The sequence below is a fragment of the Schistocerca americana genome, chromosome 2 (genome assembly GCF_021461395.2).
Source record: "Schistocerca americana isolate TAMUIC-IGC-003095 chromosome 2, iqSchAmer2.1, whole genome shotgun sequence".
Lineage (NCBI taxonomy): Eukaryota > Metazoa > Arthropoda > Insecta > Orthoptera > Acrididae > Schistocerca > Schistocerca americana.
In genome coordinates this window covers 944,983,695-944,998,188 of record NC_060120.1, presented here as the reverse complement: position 1 = coordinate 944,998,188, position 14,494 = coordinate 944,983,695, and the positions used below count along the sequence as shown (strand labels likewise).

At 37.7% G+C, this 14,494-nt stretch overlaps 1 protein-coding gene across 1 annotated transcript in view; it reads left to right on the top strand.

Moving 5' to 3' along the window:
- LOC124596083 (AMME syndrome candidate gene 1 protein homolog) overlaps positions 1-14,494 on the top strand; it is a 46,651-nt gene that overhangs the window by 12,939 nt on the left and 19,218 nt on the right. Inside the window, exon 3 of the mRNA XM_047135072.1 lies at positions 3,593-3,798. Within this exon, the coding sequence (XP_046991028.1) occupies positions 3,593-3,798 (206 nt within the window). The remainder of the gene's footprint in view (positions 1-3,592; positions 3,799-14,494) is intronic.

Below are 14,494 nucleotides of genomic sequence, written 5' to 3'. Positions count from 1 at the left end.
TTCTCGTGTGATAGTAACACCGGAAGAAGAAGAGACCGTTCATTTCTGTCTGTCATTTGTGCTGCTTGTTTGAAATGAACTGTGGCATCCCATGCATTACTTCCATGTTGATTTGGCTTCCAACCAAAGTTTTATGAAGAGCAGTACTTGGCAATCAATAAAAACAAAAGATTTTTAGCACCACATGGCACTAAAATTTCTCTTACATTCTGTGAAATTTCTTTAAATATTGTGCAGTGTGATTTGAATGTGCAGTAAATTCTTCAGAATTAACTAATGAATTTTAAATCCACCCATTTTAGTTGAAGATCCTGTATGTCATCAGCATATCTTACAGGCTGAAATGATCATTTGCACCAGGTGTTCCCTTAAGCACACAGAAATGCTGTTTTGTTCATAATGTTACTATCAACATGGTTACAGGAATGAATTTGTGCTGTATAAAATTAGACCTTTTCAGAAATCTGCTGATTACCCTGTCCTTGTTCAGATTTTCATTAATTACTTTTATTAGATGTGTGATGAGGAATAAGATAGTACTGAATATATAGTTAACTGTGACAGCAGTACCACACAACATAGGAATAGATCCTTCATCCCTCCCCCCTCCTCAAAAATGTGTGTGGATGTTTTGTGTTATAAATGGATTTGCTATGCATTGTTGATGTAGTTTTCAGACAGTGTTTTAGAGCTCAACAAAACATTAAAAACACTTCCAGAATGAAGTTGTTCGTGCCAGCATTATGACCAAAATGTCCTTGAACTGATCTTAGTTCTCAGTTTCAAATATGCAGATGGGGAATATATATTGCAAATGCTGATACTAAGATGAAACCAGAAAGAGAAATTGCAAGCTGATAATTGTGGGACAGTTTCAGGTAAACGTGTGTGTCCAAACTGTGGGGTAGTTCTAACTGTAAGCACAATATCTAAGTTGGGAATCTGGATGTAGGTTGTATTTCAGTCATGCAGTCATTGACCTCAGATGAGTGCGCCAGTACTGTCCAGTATGTCATTTCAGTAAAATGGTACCGTGTTCCTTTCTGCTACATCCATGTGCACACATTCTGATACTCACCTCAAGTCCTATGCTTTGTGATCTCCCATATGAAAAATTTTGTTCCTAGTGTGTAGTTTTGGTAGATTAATAGACTTTTAATTATTCCAAGTATGAATATTAACTTTCTTTTTCCTTGATGTATGAAACTGTTCAGACTGTAACCTAACCTCTCAATCAGAATACCATCATCACAAAATATGTATCACAGTTGTCCTTTGCTATTGTTTAAAAACTGGTAGAAACACTGGACTCTCAGTTTGGATCCAATAAAGAATTGTGTAAAGAGGGCTTTCTGTGATATTCTTATATAGCTTCAGTGGTTTTCGTAAAACACTGTGACAGAATGTTAGTATGACACTACAGACAAGGTCACAGACAATAATTTCTCTATCTTCATCCAGTCCATAAAACTAATCCGTTTTTGAAAATATGATGTTATTGGATAGATAAAAATTCTATTCACTAAGTGGTGGCAGGAGAACCCACATATAAACATATTAAAATTTGCACTGCTTCAGAGCCTGTGGCTCCTCCTCCGGGTAGAAGGGTTGAAGGGGAAGGAGGAGGAGTGAAGGAAAAGGACTGATGAGTTTAAGTAAATGGGGAGACCTTCAACCTTTCAGACAGAATAAGTAGCCTGTGTCTCTGAAAGCTTGCAGGTTTTTGTACCTTTGTGTGTGTGTGTGTGTGTGTGTGTCCTCTTGCTGCCATTGGGTGAATAATTTTTTTATCTATCCAGTTACATTATATTCATCCACTCCATGCTTTATGCAAAAATCCCAATTCCATGTTAAGCTCTTAATTTCCTTCCTTCTTTTGCACCAATAGAAAATTAGACAATGCCTTCAACCAAGAATGATTTTTTTTTCCTCAAGCCTTGCCAGAACTTGGAGGTTCTCCAACTCTTACATGTCTCTACTATCAGTGGGACATTGAAATATTATCAAAGGAAAAACTATTAACTATTTCCCCAATTAACCATTCAGTATTTTACTAAGGGGTGTATCAGTAAAGATCTAGTAAAATGGGGTAAAATATGCAATTACTTGGCATAAAAACTGAAAACATATATAATGTAATGAAACTTCTTGATTAATTAAAACTGTGCCAGACTGAGATTTGGCTGAGGACCTTCGCATTTCTGTGGCAATGAAGTTTGGAAGGTAGGAGATGAGGTACTGGTGGAAGGAAAGCTGTGAGGACATGTCAAAAGCTATGAGGACAGGTCATGAGTAAGGATTGGGTAGCTCAATTGGTAGAGTTAAAGTCTCAGTCCTGGATGCAGTTTTAATCTGCAGTTCCGTATCAACTCACACTCCACTGCAGAATGAAAAAGTCATTCCATTAAAGTAATTGACGTTAATATAAAAACTTTTATTGATGATGCCAAATGTGTTAAAGTTTTACTGATCACTAAATTCTCTATCGGTCCCGAAATAGCATTCATACAACAAACTGAATGTGTTAGATAATGCTTTCAGGCAGTCTCTTTAGTCTTCTTGATATGTTTTGTTACTTCGGTGATATTTATTTACCAAAAATTTGAATATCTGGGGCAGTACTTAACATGTGAAAGAACACAAGATTTCTTATTTAGACAATAAATAAAAACTAGCAGTGAGTACATTTCCATCATCTTATACTTGATTCTCAATAGCATTCATTATCAAAGTGTCCACCTATTTCAATTTTCATTTATTCCTTTCTTTTGGTATCTATTCCAATCATGCTCTCTAAAACTTTGATAACGTATTTTAGTCAATTTAATGTTATACATACCTTGATAATGTAAGTAAATACAGATTTTCATAGAGATTATGACTCATTATAAACAACTGCACTGTTACTCTGTTTTATGAAATCATTTTTTGAATGTATACTGCAGAATATGCAAATTTTTTTTCAGTAGTAAAGAAAATCGCCAAGATTCATAGCATTTCATCATTGTTCTCTTTGTCGGGACATAGGCAACAGCGGAGGAATTGTGTAGTACATTAATGGACCAGTTTTTGCAGATGTTTCATGAAACTTTATAAAGTGCTTTCTGAAATCTTTCACATTTCTAGCAACTTGCATGTAGAAAATATTAACTTCTCTTAGTACCCAATAGGTCTTAACATGTCACTTTTGCATAAATTAATTATACTATTTTCTGATGTTGGTCAGTTTGGCAAAAGAAGATTTTTTTGCCTGTGTTGCTGAAAGAACAGTATTAATCTTCACACTACTCAAAGCGTATGAATAGATTTGATGTAGTGTTTTCCAACAATGTATGCAAGGAGGCTCATGAGGAATTCACTGGACAAATAGCTTATGACACTTCTTCATTCATATAAACCATGTACATATTGGTTGTTCTAGATTTTATAAATAATTTACTGAAGCTTCAAAGCCTAACTTAAGGTTTAGTAGCATGCATAAATGAGTAGTTTCATATTTGTTCATCTGAAGTTAACTTTCTGCAGTAGTACATATAACATGAAATGAAAATGGTATTTTTCATATAACCAGTGTTGTTTTATTTGATGCAAGTGCTTTCAAGGACTCTCGGTTCAGTCCTATCACAAGAGATGAGTTCTCCAAACTCCACGTATCCGTCTCTATCCTCCGCCATTTTGAAGATGGCATGGACTACCTTGATTGGGAAGTGGGGGTGCATGGAATACGAATAGAATTCCACAATGAAAAAGGAAGCAAACGTACGGCTACCTACCTTCCCGAGGTTGCACCAGAACAAGGTATACTTAATAAACTTAAGATACATTTGTCTACTTGCTAAGCTTATATTAACACACAGTGCAATTTCATTTTAATTAATATTTTTCAAATAAGTTTTATTTGATTTTTGAAGCAATTTCCAAACCGTTACACAGGTATGGTGCATGTAATTCATAAAAAAACTTTTGTTTTAGTCATAACTTTTAATTTGTTATGTGGAATGTTGTGGAAAACATTGAGAGGGCATTTCATCTGCCTCTGTTTGATAGATGTATTTAGCAGAGTTTGGTTTGAGGTAATATTCACATTTACTCAACAGGAGAGTGGCGTAGGTTGCATATCGTATTGTAGTGTGTGTTGTTCTATTTCATAAATTAATGAAGATGTCATGCTTACATTTATGTAAGAAAATTTTCGTCTCAGAAATGACCAAAGTATCAATTAGGCCTTGATTATGTAAGATTAGAAGTGTCCAGGTACCTTTTCGTGATTCATGAAGGAATGTATCGCTATCACTGCGTCGTCATATACCTTTATAGAGGATGCCAGATAGAATGTGAAGTCCAAGCAGAAGAATTGTGAAAATACAGTGTTTTCACTCAAATGTTTATGTTAACTGCTACATGAACACTTCTTAAGTTTAAATGCTAAGGTTATTCTTATCAGGTGAAAAAGTCTGAGGATGCAATTACTGCAAAACTTTGACAACATCCATAGCTTTTATGAATGTTTGTCAGAGCATAAAAAACAGCAGTTGGAGATAGTCAAGTTTCTGAGGAAGGAATATGGCACTCGGCAGTGGTAATATATTGATATACTTCATGACAAGAAATAAGAGATTATGATGAAGTGTTACAAAGCAAAGTCAGCAATTCGTGTTTTGGTGTAAGTAGGTCCTCATAGACACCTTTCGCTCCGTTCAAATCTGACAGTAACTTGTGTATATGTGAAATGCCAAGCTGTACTATTGTTTGGAGTCCACATGAACTATAGGCCTCCTTATTATTGTCTGGGCAGGTGAACTCACAAATCTGAAGAAAGCAAGTGAATGCTAATACAACAGTCGCTAAATAAAGTGCTGCGGTGTTCAAATCGACCTCCAGGTTCACAACAGTTTAATTTTAATAATTAACAGCCTCTGTTGCACCATTTACCTAGGCTGTAGTCGGGACAACCCAAACTTCTTCAGAATAACAGTAACTAGTATTTGTCCATAGTGGACATCGTCAAGCTAAAACTATAAATCCATAAATCATTGTCAGAGTATAAAACACAACAGTTTGTTCAGACTCATCACATGAAACTGTCTTCTTTCATATGCGCACTGATTACTTAGTTTAGTGCTACAGAAAATGATGGCTGTAAATGTAGTATGCCTGGACACTGCAATTTGTATGGCCAATTCACATGGAGTGTACAGATGCCTTCTCTGACATTTCATAGAAATCTAAATGTGGAAAGATATTGGGCCTTTTTGATGGTGCTGTTAGTTAATTTATGCTTGTCATCTTCAGCTCTGTTCCTGTATAGACCACCTTCCGAAACACATTGTAACAACGCAACAGGAAGTTCCAAAAACTAGTTTGAGCAACAACGGACAATTTTTTCTCATTCATCCTGCTTCAGTAGTCAGCTATACTAGGTAATGTGTTCTGGGGGCATTGCAGCTTCTTGGAGCATGTGTCACACACCAGGCTTCAACATCTAATAAAACAACAGTTTTGTGTTAGGAGAGGGGTAAAGGTTTTCTCGTTCAACTTATGAAGTCCTTGTGGCACATTCCACTTGAAAGATACAGTCCTTGTACATAATAGTGAGAAAGTTAGTAAATATTGTGTGAATAAAAACTGTGTACCTTCACACTCGGTGAACCTGAAAAGCATTTATTGTATGTGTAATTCTGGAATGTAACTTCTACCAAAGTGAAAGGCCCCCGTGGTTCCTCCATTATTTTCTAAACATATATATGAGTCTCTCTGCATTTACTTCTCTTCTCTAAATGAGAACCATGGGAGTGTGATAGAGCTAAAGCTCTCAAAGATCTTGAATGTAGAAAGCTTGAGATAAAGATTGTCCAGTGATCAACCAGTTCTGCAAGGCAGCCACCATGACATACTAATTAGCATTGCGAGCTGCAAATGCAGAGGTCACATGTTCAGTTCCCAAGGGGCACTTCAGATTTCAGTGGAAAGTTCTGGAAGGAGGTGCACTTAACATCTGTAGTCCAAATGAGAAAGTACCTGATAAAAAAAAGAGCAAAATTGATATGCAAGCTACTGAAGTAGCGTCAAAATGCAGAAGCTTGTGCTAAGCATGCGACATTCCTTTACTTAAACAGTTTTTCAAATGACCAACTGTGATCACACTAGCACTGTAAGAGTATTGGATGTAACCAGATTGAGACCACATATCTACAAGTTGTTGCAAATAGCCACTTATCACTGGATCCGTTAAGTCTCTGGAGCCTATTTAATGAAACATAGCTAATTAATGTGCTTCGAAAGGGAAATAACATAGTGGTAAGTTTTTGACACAAGTTTTATTATTGCACTTAACAATATTAGCCTCTTCACAAGTACAGATTTCCACTTCCAAAAGTTGTGTGTGTGTGTGTGTGTGTGTGTGTGTGTGTGTGGGGGGGGGGGGGGGGGGGGGTCCAATGCCTGAACCTTTCATCTTATTGTTGGCTTTTCCATGGAGAATTACTTTAACACATTGTAAGGAATGTTTTCAACAATTTGCTTTTCTATGAAGATTTTTACACATCTAGGCAGTAATTCAACTCTCTAAACTGTGTGTAACTTGGGGAGCTCCTTGAATTATTCTCCCATGTTTACAGGAAGCTGTCCATTTCTCAGTTGTGATGGCAACACAGGGAATGTGTGAGAAATTGTACTTAAGCAATGAACACAACTGACAGAAACAAGGAAGTTCACAGTATTTATTTACGTGGGATTTGCAAAATGCTTGCTTTGTAGAAGAAACCTTCACTATCGAAACATACAGTATTGGACTAAAATACTTGTAGATGTCAGTAATAAAGGCAATGGTTAAGAGTTCCCTGTTGTGTTTGATGTAGGTACTACACACTGATCATGAGACTGTTAAACTGATAACAGTATTTGGCTTGCTGAAACAGTGTTCTGCTGCCAAATGCGTCAAACTAGGCTAATAAAGATACCAGATATACAAGGACAGCATCAATTAATTAACTGTCAGTACCATTGAGGCACTGAACAATTTTTCTAAAGAACTATTCAAAACATCAGGCTGGTTTAAGAGCAAGGATACTGTATGCATGCACCCAAATCTCATGGCTGTGCAGCCTGTTTCTGATGGTGTTGGGAAACACAAAATTGTAGGAATGAATGGTTCAACATTATGTTTAGAATGAGAGCAGATTCTGCCTTAACGTCAGTGCTCATCCTACGTGAGTGTGATGATGGCTGGGAGAGAATAATATGATGGAGTGTGTTGGGCAGGAACATAAAGGACCAATTCTGGACAATCTGTTGAAAGCCATAGACCATGACCTAACTCCTCTGATACTTGATAGGCGCAACACTGGATATGTCTAATCATCTTCCAGAATATCCTTCTACAGTTTGTACGACATGAGGAAGATTCACTCAGCCAACAAGATATTGCCTGTACATACACTTCTCGCATTGCAAAGTGTTCTGCAAAACTTTTAAGTCCACTCACTAGCATTATGACTATACCATGTTCGTTACAGAGCATTCTTTCTGGTGATACGATGTTCACATTAATTTAACCATTTGTGACAAATGTGGAAGTAACATGTAACTGAAGTCGCCAATATAATATACAGTTCCTCCAGTGCTTGGTATCATGGCAGCATTGTAACTCTAGGTATTTATAGAAGATACTAAAGTTATTTTCTAAGACATTTTGTCCCTGAGGGTAAGACTTCATGCTTATGACCATATATATTCTACAACATGTCCTTGAGAAGGAAATAAATTTCGATATGTGTAGGATTGTTGCTTTCTGGTGTTTGTTATCTTTTCGCTCTAGCGTACTGTCACATTGTTTGATTACTCGTGAGGTGGACCTCAAAATAGTCACTCATGAGGAAATTTGTCCATATGTGTGCTGGTGTCGCAGAAATGTAGTGTTCACTTTTATTACCAAGTAGTGTTTGGTAAATGACAAAGGGCCCAGTTGTTTTCAATATACACAGACATGTATTTAGAATTCACTTAAAACTCAGTATCATGTGACTCTTTGGGTGGTAACAATAATCATTGCCTCCGGAGCATCTGATTGAGATCATGGTGTTGTGGGAATGGTAATGTTGTATGTTGCCAGATTTTTATTTTACCTTCCTTTTCTTCTTAAGTTTCAGCAGTAAATACTTCCTTCAAACTGTAAAATTAGTTTTCCATACATTTATGACTACCATCCAATGGATTGTTCAGAAACAGAAGGGATAACAAATCAGGATAGATTTAGCTCTGCAAAATTTTCTCTACAGAAAGATACTGTTCCATGTTAACATCATTAAATTGTCATATGATGGAGTTCAAATATGGGAAGGTGTACTGTTCACACACTTTTCTTTCAGTTTCCTATTCATGAGAACAAACAGTGAATCTCTGTCATCAAATAACACTGCATGCAGTCATGCACACAAGTGTGTTGAATGATTTTTTTCTTGCTGCGAAGTATTCCAAACATTTTTGCTTGAAAATGTGTATTAGTTGTTTTGTGGATCCTCTCAGGAAAAATAATTCCCATTACATGGAAAATATAAATATTCCTTCACAGATATGTATTATTTTCAGTTTGTTAGGTGCTGGGAAAAATGCATAATACAGGTCTTCTCTCTTCGACAACTCTTCATGAAGTAAGAAGAAATTATTCTTTCTCTGCTCCCTTATGAATATGTTTGAAACTGGAGAAGAAAAGTGCATGCATAGTACACGCTTCTGAGATGACAGACTGACTGTTCCAGACACATTGTATCTGCTAACAACAGAGCCACTTTTCATAAATATTTACTGAACAGTGTTGTAATTCGACACAGGTATCTGATGAATTAAAGCTAAGCTCATAAAATTAATTTTCTCTGAAGACACTGAGAAGATACAGATCAAAGTCTTTTAAAAGTTTCCAATTTTCTTCTTCATACGAGTACCTAATTTTTTGTGTAATGTACAGAATCACACCAGAATTTTTTGCTTTGGGATAATGCTATTTTGTCAAAAATTGACATTTTAAGCCCTTGGCTGTGTACAAAATATAGGTTTACTTACACAGAAGATTACAGCAACCAGCCACATTTTACAATGCTATTTATTTATTTAGACAGCGCCGTTACTGGTTTTGAACCGATAGGTTCATCTTCAGACAGCTAGTTCACGTTTTACATTACATTCTGTGTTTTGTTTCCCCACTTGACAAAACTTCCTTGGGGTGGTGATGCCCTACAATCAAAACAAGATGTGAGACAATGTCTTTTTAATTGTAATTTTCCCTCATGACAATTTTAAGTGATGTAAACAAATTATTATTATTATCATCATTATTATTAATTATAATTTGTGTACATCACTTAACATTGTTGTGAGGCAAAATTACAATTAAAAAGATTTTGTCTCACATCTTGTTTTGGTTGTAGGGCATCACTACCCCCAAGGAAGTTTCGTCAACTGGGGAAACAAAACACAGAATCTAATGTAAAATATGAACTAGCTGTCAGAAAATGAACCTATTGGTTCGAAACCAGTAACGGCACTGTGTAAATAAATAAATAGCATTGTAAAATGTGGCTGGTTGCTGTAACCTTCTGTTTAAAGAGTCAACCTATATTTTGGATAATGGTTGTTGAACTACATCTAGGCAAAAATAGATTACAAAATTATTAAAGTTTGATTTGTTCAGAGTAGTCAAATATTTCAGTTTAATGAATATTTTGTAAATTTCACAGTATGTGGTGCTTACTATAAAAATAGTTTATTTTGTTCAATGCTTTGAGATGTATACATGAAACTGTCTTGTTAAAATGTGTGATTACACTCAATGCTCTGAAGTGTATTATTTTTTCATGGTATTTAATCTTGCACTTATTGTTCATCAAAGGCCATTATAATGAAATTATAAGACCTTGAACAACTCGTCTAACTCTATGCAGCTGCATTGGGAAGCATCACCTACATAAGTTTTCATAGGGATGTTACAGCATCACCACAAAATTGTATGCAGAATGAACATGGTTTTTGAAGGATATTTTTGTGGACATGCGGTATGTATTATTGTACAATATACCATGAAAAACTAATATTACTGTTGAGTTTTGCCTGTGTTTTGTATACTGTGTAAGGTTTGTTTCTCATATAGTCATTTACTCCTATGTATGTTACTTTATTACTGTAAAGTGTGTGGTAGAATGATTTTTGGTGTTACGGTTTGTCTTAGTTTCACAGAAAACAATACTACACTGTGCTCATGTTATGTTGTAAATGTTTGCATTTGTACTTTGTTTCTAAGAAGTATGTTTTGCCAGCCATTGTTTCTCCATCTGTGATACATGATTTGGTATAATGACTTCTTACGTGGGCATCATTGGTCACTACTGTTTTTTGGCATCGAGTTAAAAGAGGTTGGTGAGAGGTCACAGTAAAATCTAACAGCAGCTAGAGCTCTATAAGTCAGTTGGATTATTTGCAGCACTGGGAAGCAGGTAAGTTAGGTAATGGTTCTTCAATGAAAGGATGCTGTAGGAATTGCAAAGCAAATGTAAAGGGACTAGGTCATAGTTTAAGTGATGAGTAAACTTAGTTGGACCATGTACTTTTGTGTCCTTGATTTGTAACTGGGGTGATTGTTCATGAAAGTTTCAGTGAAATATGTCTTCTCCTTTTCAGTGCCTCCATAACTTTGACATCTTTCTTCTCATCTTGTGTGGTCTGTTGTTCTTCTCATAGGAACAACAAAGAAAAGTATCATTTTAATGTAATTCATGGGACACCACTACCACCACAAAGTCTCAAATCTACATCGACATCTATACTCTGCAAAGCACCTGATGGAGGCTATGTCTCATTTTGCCAGTTATTAGGGTTTTTTCCTGTTCAGTTCAGATATGGAGCTTGGGAATAATGTTCAAATGTTTCTGTCTGTGCTGTAAGTGATCTAATGTTGCCCCCATGATCCCTACTGAAGTGATACACGGGATGGTGTGTTTCGAAGAGTCATAATTTAAAGCCAGTTGTTGAAACTTCATAATTAGGCTTTTTTGGGATAGTTTATATCTGTCTTGAAGAGTTTACCAGTTTCGTTTCTTCTGCATCTGTGTGGCCCCCTCCCACCGGGCAAACAAATCTGTGACTGTGTTGCCCTCCTCTGTATCCATTCAGTACCCCCTGTTAGTCCTATGTGGTAGGAGTCCCACACGCTTCAGCAATAACCATCCCACTGTGGGAGCGCTTGGCGCACATGGACAAGCTGACATACGTAGTTCAGGTGGAACACGCATATGTCTGAGGTCATTTCAGGCGTATGTGGCATCCGTGAACTCGGCACTGGTACACAGTTATTGGGAGGCCAATCATATGTGGCACAACATGCGTGTGTGGGAAGTAAGTGTGAAATGCACTTACCCGAAGTTTACACAAAACGAACACATTTGTATTGTAAATGTTATGGTATATTTACACACACCTGTAGTTCAGAGGACATAGACATTAATTTACATTGTCCTTGATGTTTTTTTACAATGATTTTGAACTAGCATCTCAACTTTTGGTCTGAAAATACTGGTCATTAGGTGCACTGCTCCAATCAGATGAACATCTGTAAGACTAAACTTCGATTTTGTCAGTTTCATTGTGGAGAATACACGTTCGCACAAGTTTACTGTTCCAAAAAAACTATAAACATGAGCAGCTATTTTAAATAACAATGGAAACTGTTCGCGTGGGAAATATTTGCGGAAGCTTTCCAAGGTTTTTTGCTGTGTGAAACTTCTCCTTCAGCACACGATTGCATTGAAATCAGTGATTTCCAACTGAATTTCAGAAAGCACATGTTCAACGTTAACTGCAAAAGGAGTTGCAAAAAGGTTGACATTGCATTCCAGTCGATTTAAGTCCTCAAATCTAATATCAGAAATGCCTTCGAGAGACTGTAGCACCGTTAAAACCCATCAAAAAGTTCTTTGAGCCTCTCCAGTTCCAAATTGTTTTCACTAACAACTAGTGCAACACTCAGGAAGTGTGCACATGACATTTCTGACAGTTGCTTTGCCCTCAAAAGCAGTTTTCTCTTGAACGCCAAAATAGTGTCAATTACCTTATTTCCACCTTGCAAAGCTACATTCAAGCTATTCAGGTGCTTGGTTATGTCAGTTAAAATCGCAAGGTCTAAAACCCACTGTGGGTCATCCAATTCTTTTACTGGTTTTCTTCTCGCATCCATGAATAAAGCTATATCTGTACTTAAATTAAAAAATTGTTCTAAAATGACTCCTAGACTCAACCAGCGTACTTAACAAAAATATGGAACATGACCGTATTCACACTTGAGATCTGCCGGAAACGACTTGAATTGTCTGTGTTCCAAACCATACGATCTGAGAATGTTAACTGTTTTTATAACCACGTCCATGACGCTGACTAGTTTGGCACATTTTGATAGCAAATTATCGCAGTGAAGAACGCAATGTATTGCTGGTAGTTCCTGCTGGACACCAACGGCATTCAACTATTTTCGTATATCAAAACGATGACACTAGATGTAGGACCAATCACTGCAGGAGCCCCATGTGTTGTAATCGATGAAAGTTTTTCCCGACATAAATCGTACTTCTCTATTATATGTTCTACGCACGAAACTATGAGGTGCTGTCAAAAATTTTTGGGACTGTTGAAAACCTTACCTTTGGACTAATGGTCACCATCACCCTCAAAGTAGTTTCCATCCGCACGTACATACCGGTCCCATCGCTTCTGCCACTGGTCAAACGTTTTCTGGAAGCCCTGTTTTTGGAGGGCATTTATCACTGTCAGTGATGCTTCTTGAATCTTCTCTTGAGTGTAGAACCGACGGCCTTTCAACTTGAGTTTCAGTTTTGGGAATAGTGCAAAGTTGCAAGGTGCCAAATCTGGTGAGTACGGTGGTTGGGGTACAACCGCCATGTTGTTTTTTGCCAAAAAGGTCTTGGTGAGCAAGGACGTGTGACAGGGTGCATTGTCATGATGCAGCAGCCAGTTCCCTTGATGCCAAAGTTCGGCCTGTCGTCACCACACTTTTTCACGGAGCAGTCGCAAAACGTCACGATAGTACGCGAATTCATTGTTTGGTTGGGTGTGACAGATTCTTTGTGCTCAATGCCCTTGGTATCAAAGAAAACAATGATCATGCTCTTCACTTTGCTCTTCACCTGGCTTGCTTTTTTGGGTCTTGTAGAGCCCGTCTCCTCCGCTGGGACACATGTGTGCGGCTCATGCTCTGTCCTCCAAACACTTGTTGAATCATTGCAAGGGTCTCCATAGCACTTTTCCTGAGATTCACACAGAATTTGATACACACGTGCTGTTCCATTTGTGGATCCATCGTAAAATCACCACACACCAAACAGAGTATTATGGAAATCCCTGTGGACAAGCAACACATCCTTCCAGCTGAATGCCACTCCGCACACTGACTCATCAGATATGCAACTCTTGCCACCTAGCAGTCGAAGTACTACTACTACTACTACTACTTTCCAGATGGCAGTACCAGTCCCAAAAATTTTAGATTCCACATCGTATAGTGTCGGCCGTCGTTTTGTAATGCATTGGCACTACATCGAAGAGTTCCTCAATCACATTAAACTGAGCATCAACTCCTCGCAAAAAGACTGCAAGTTGAGGAACATTGCGTTCAACAGTGCTTTCGTCCAATGCTAATGAAAAGAAAACCAAATCTGCAAACTGTTCTCCATGAAAGAGGAGAGGTTTTAAAAACAGTAAGACTTGCTGGGCACAAAATTGTTGTGGCAGCAACAAAACATTCTTTCATTAATTCTCCATCGCCGAAGGACCGTGATGTTTTAGCTATTTTAAGAGTTACGCGATAGCTTACTGTCATCGCTGCATTGTTGTGGATGATGAGGTAGTCATCCTGTAAATTCATAATAGGAGAAGGTAAAAGTGACAGAAAATGCACATAACATATTACTAATAACAGTAATAATGTGAATCATTGTCGTAATTATCTTCTTCTGGTTCAGTTCAATAAGTTTGGTGTCGATTCACATTGTACTTCTTCCGTGAAGACAATGTTGCATTGCAAATCAAACACTGAGGTCTTCTTTGTGTTCCAACAGAAAAGAACTCTTCTTCCCACTGTGGATTAACGAGTATGAGTTCAAAGGACTAACTCCTCCTCAGCCATTTTCCACCCACTTTTACCGCAAACGCCTAATGCGATGTCTTTATGGACAATAGAAACAGCGGGAAGTAAACAGACCGAGTGGCTCTGCGCAGTGCAGTGATGTGTGTAGCTAGGGGAGTAGATGGTGGGGTGGTGGGGGCACTGCTGGCTGGCAGGGGTGGGGTGGGGGGGGGGGAGGGATGAGCCTCGGGCAGGCCTTCTGGACGTTAGCGAGTGCCCGCACTAGTGAAACGGTATTTGTCCGGCCATGGTCTAGACATATTGGACATGGGTGCTGTGGCTCTTGTCTTACTGAAACCATGTTCTTTGGTT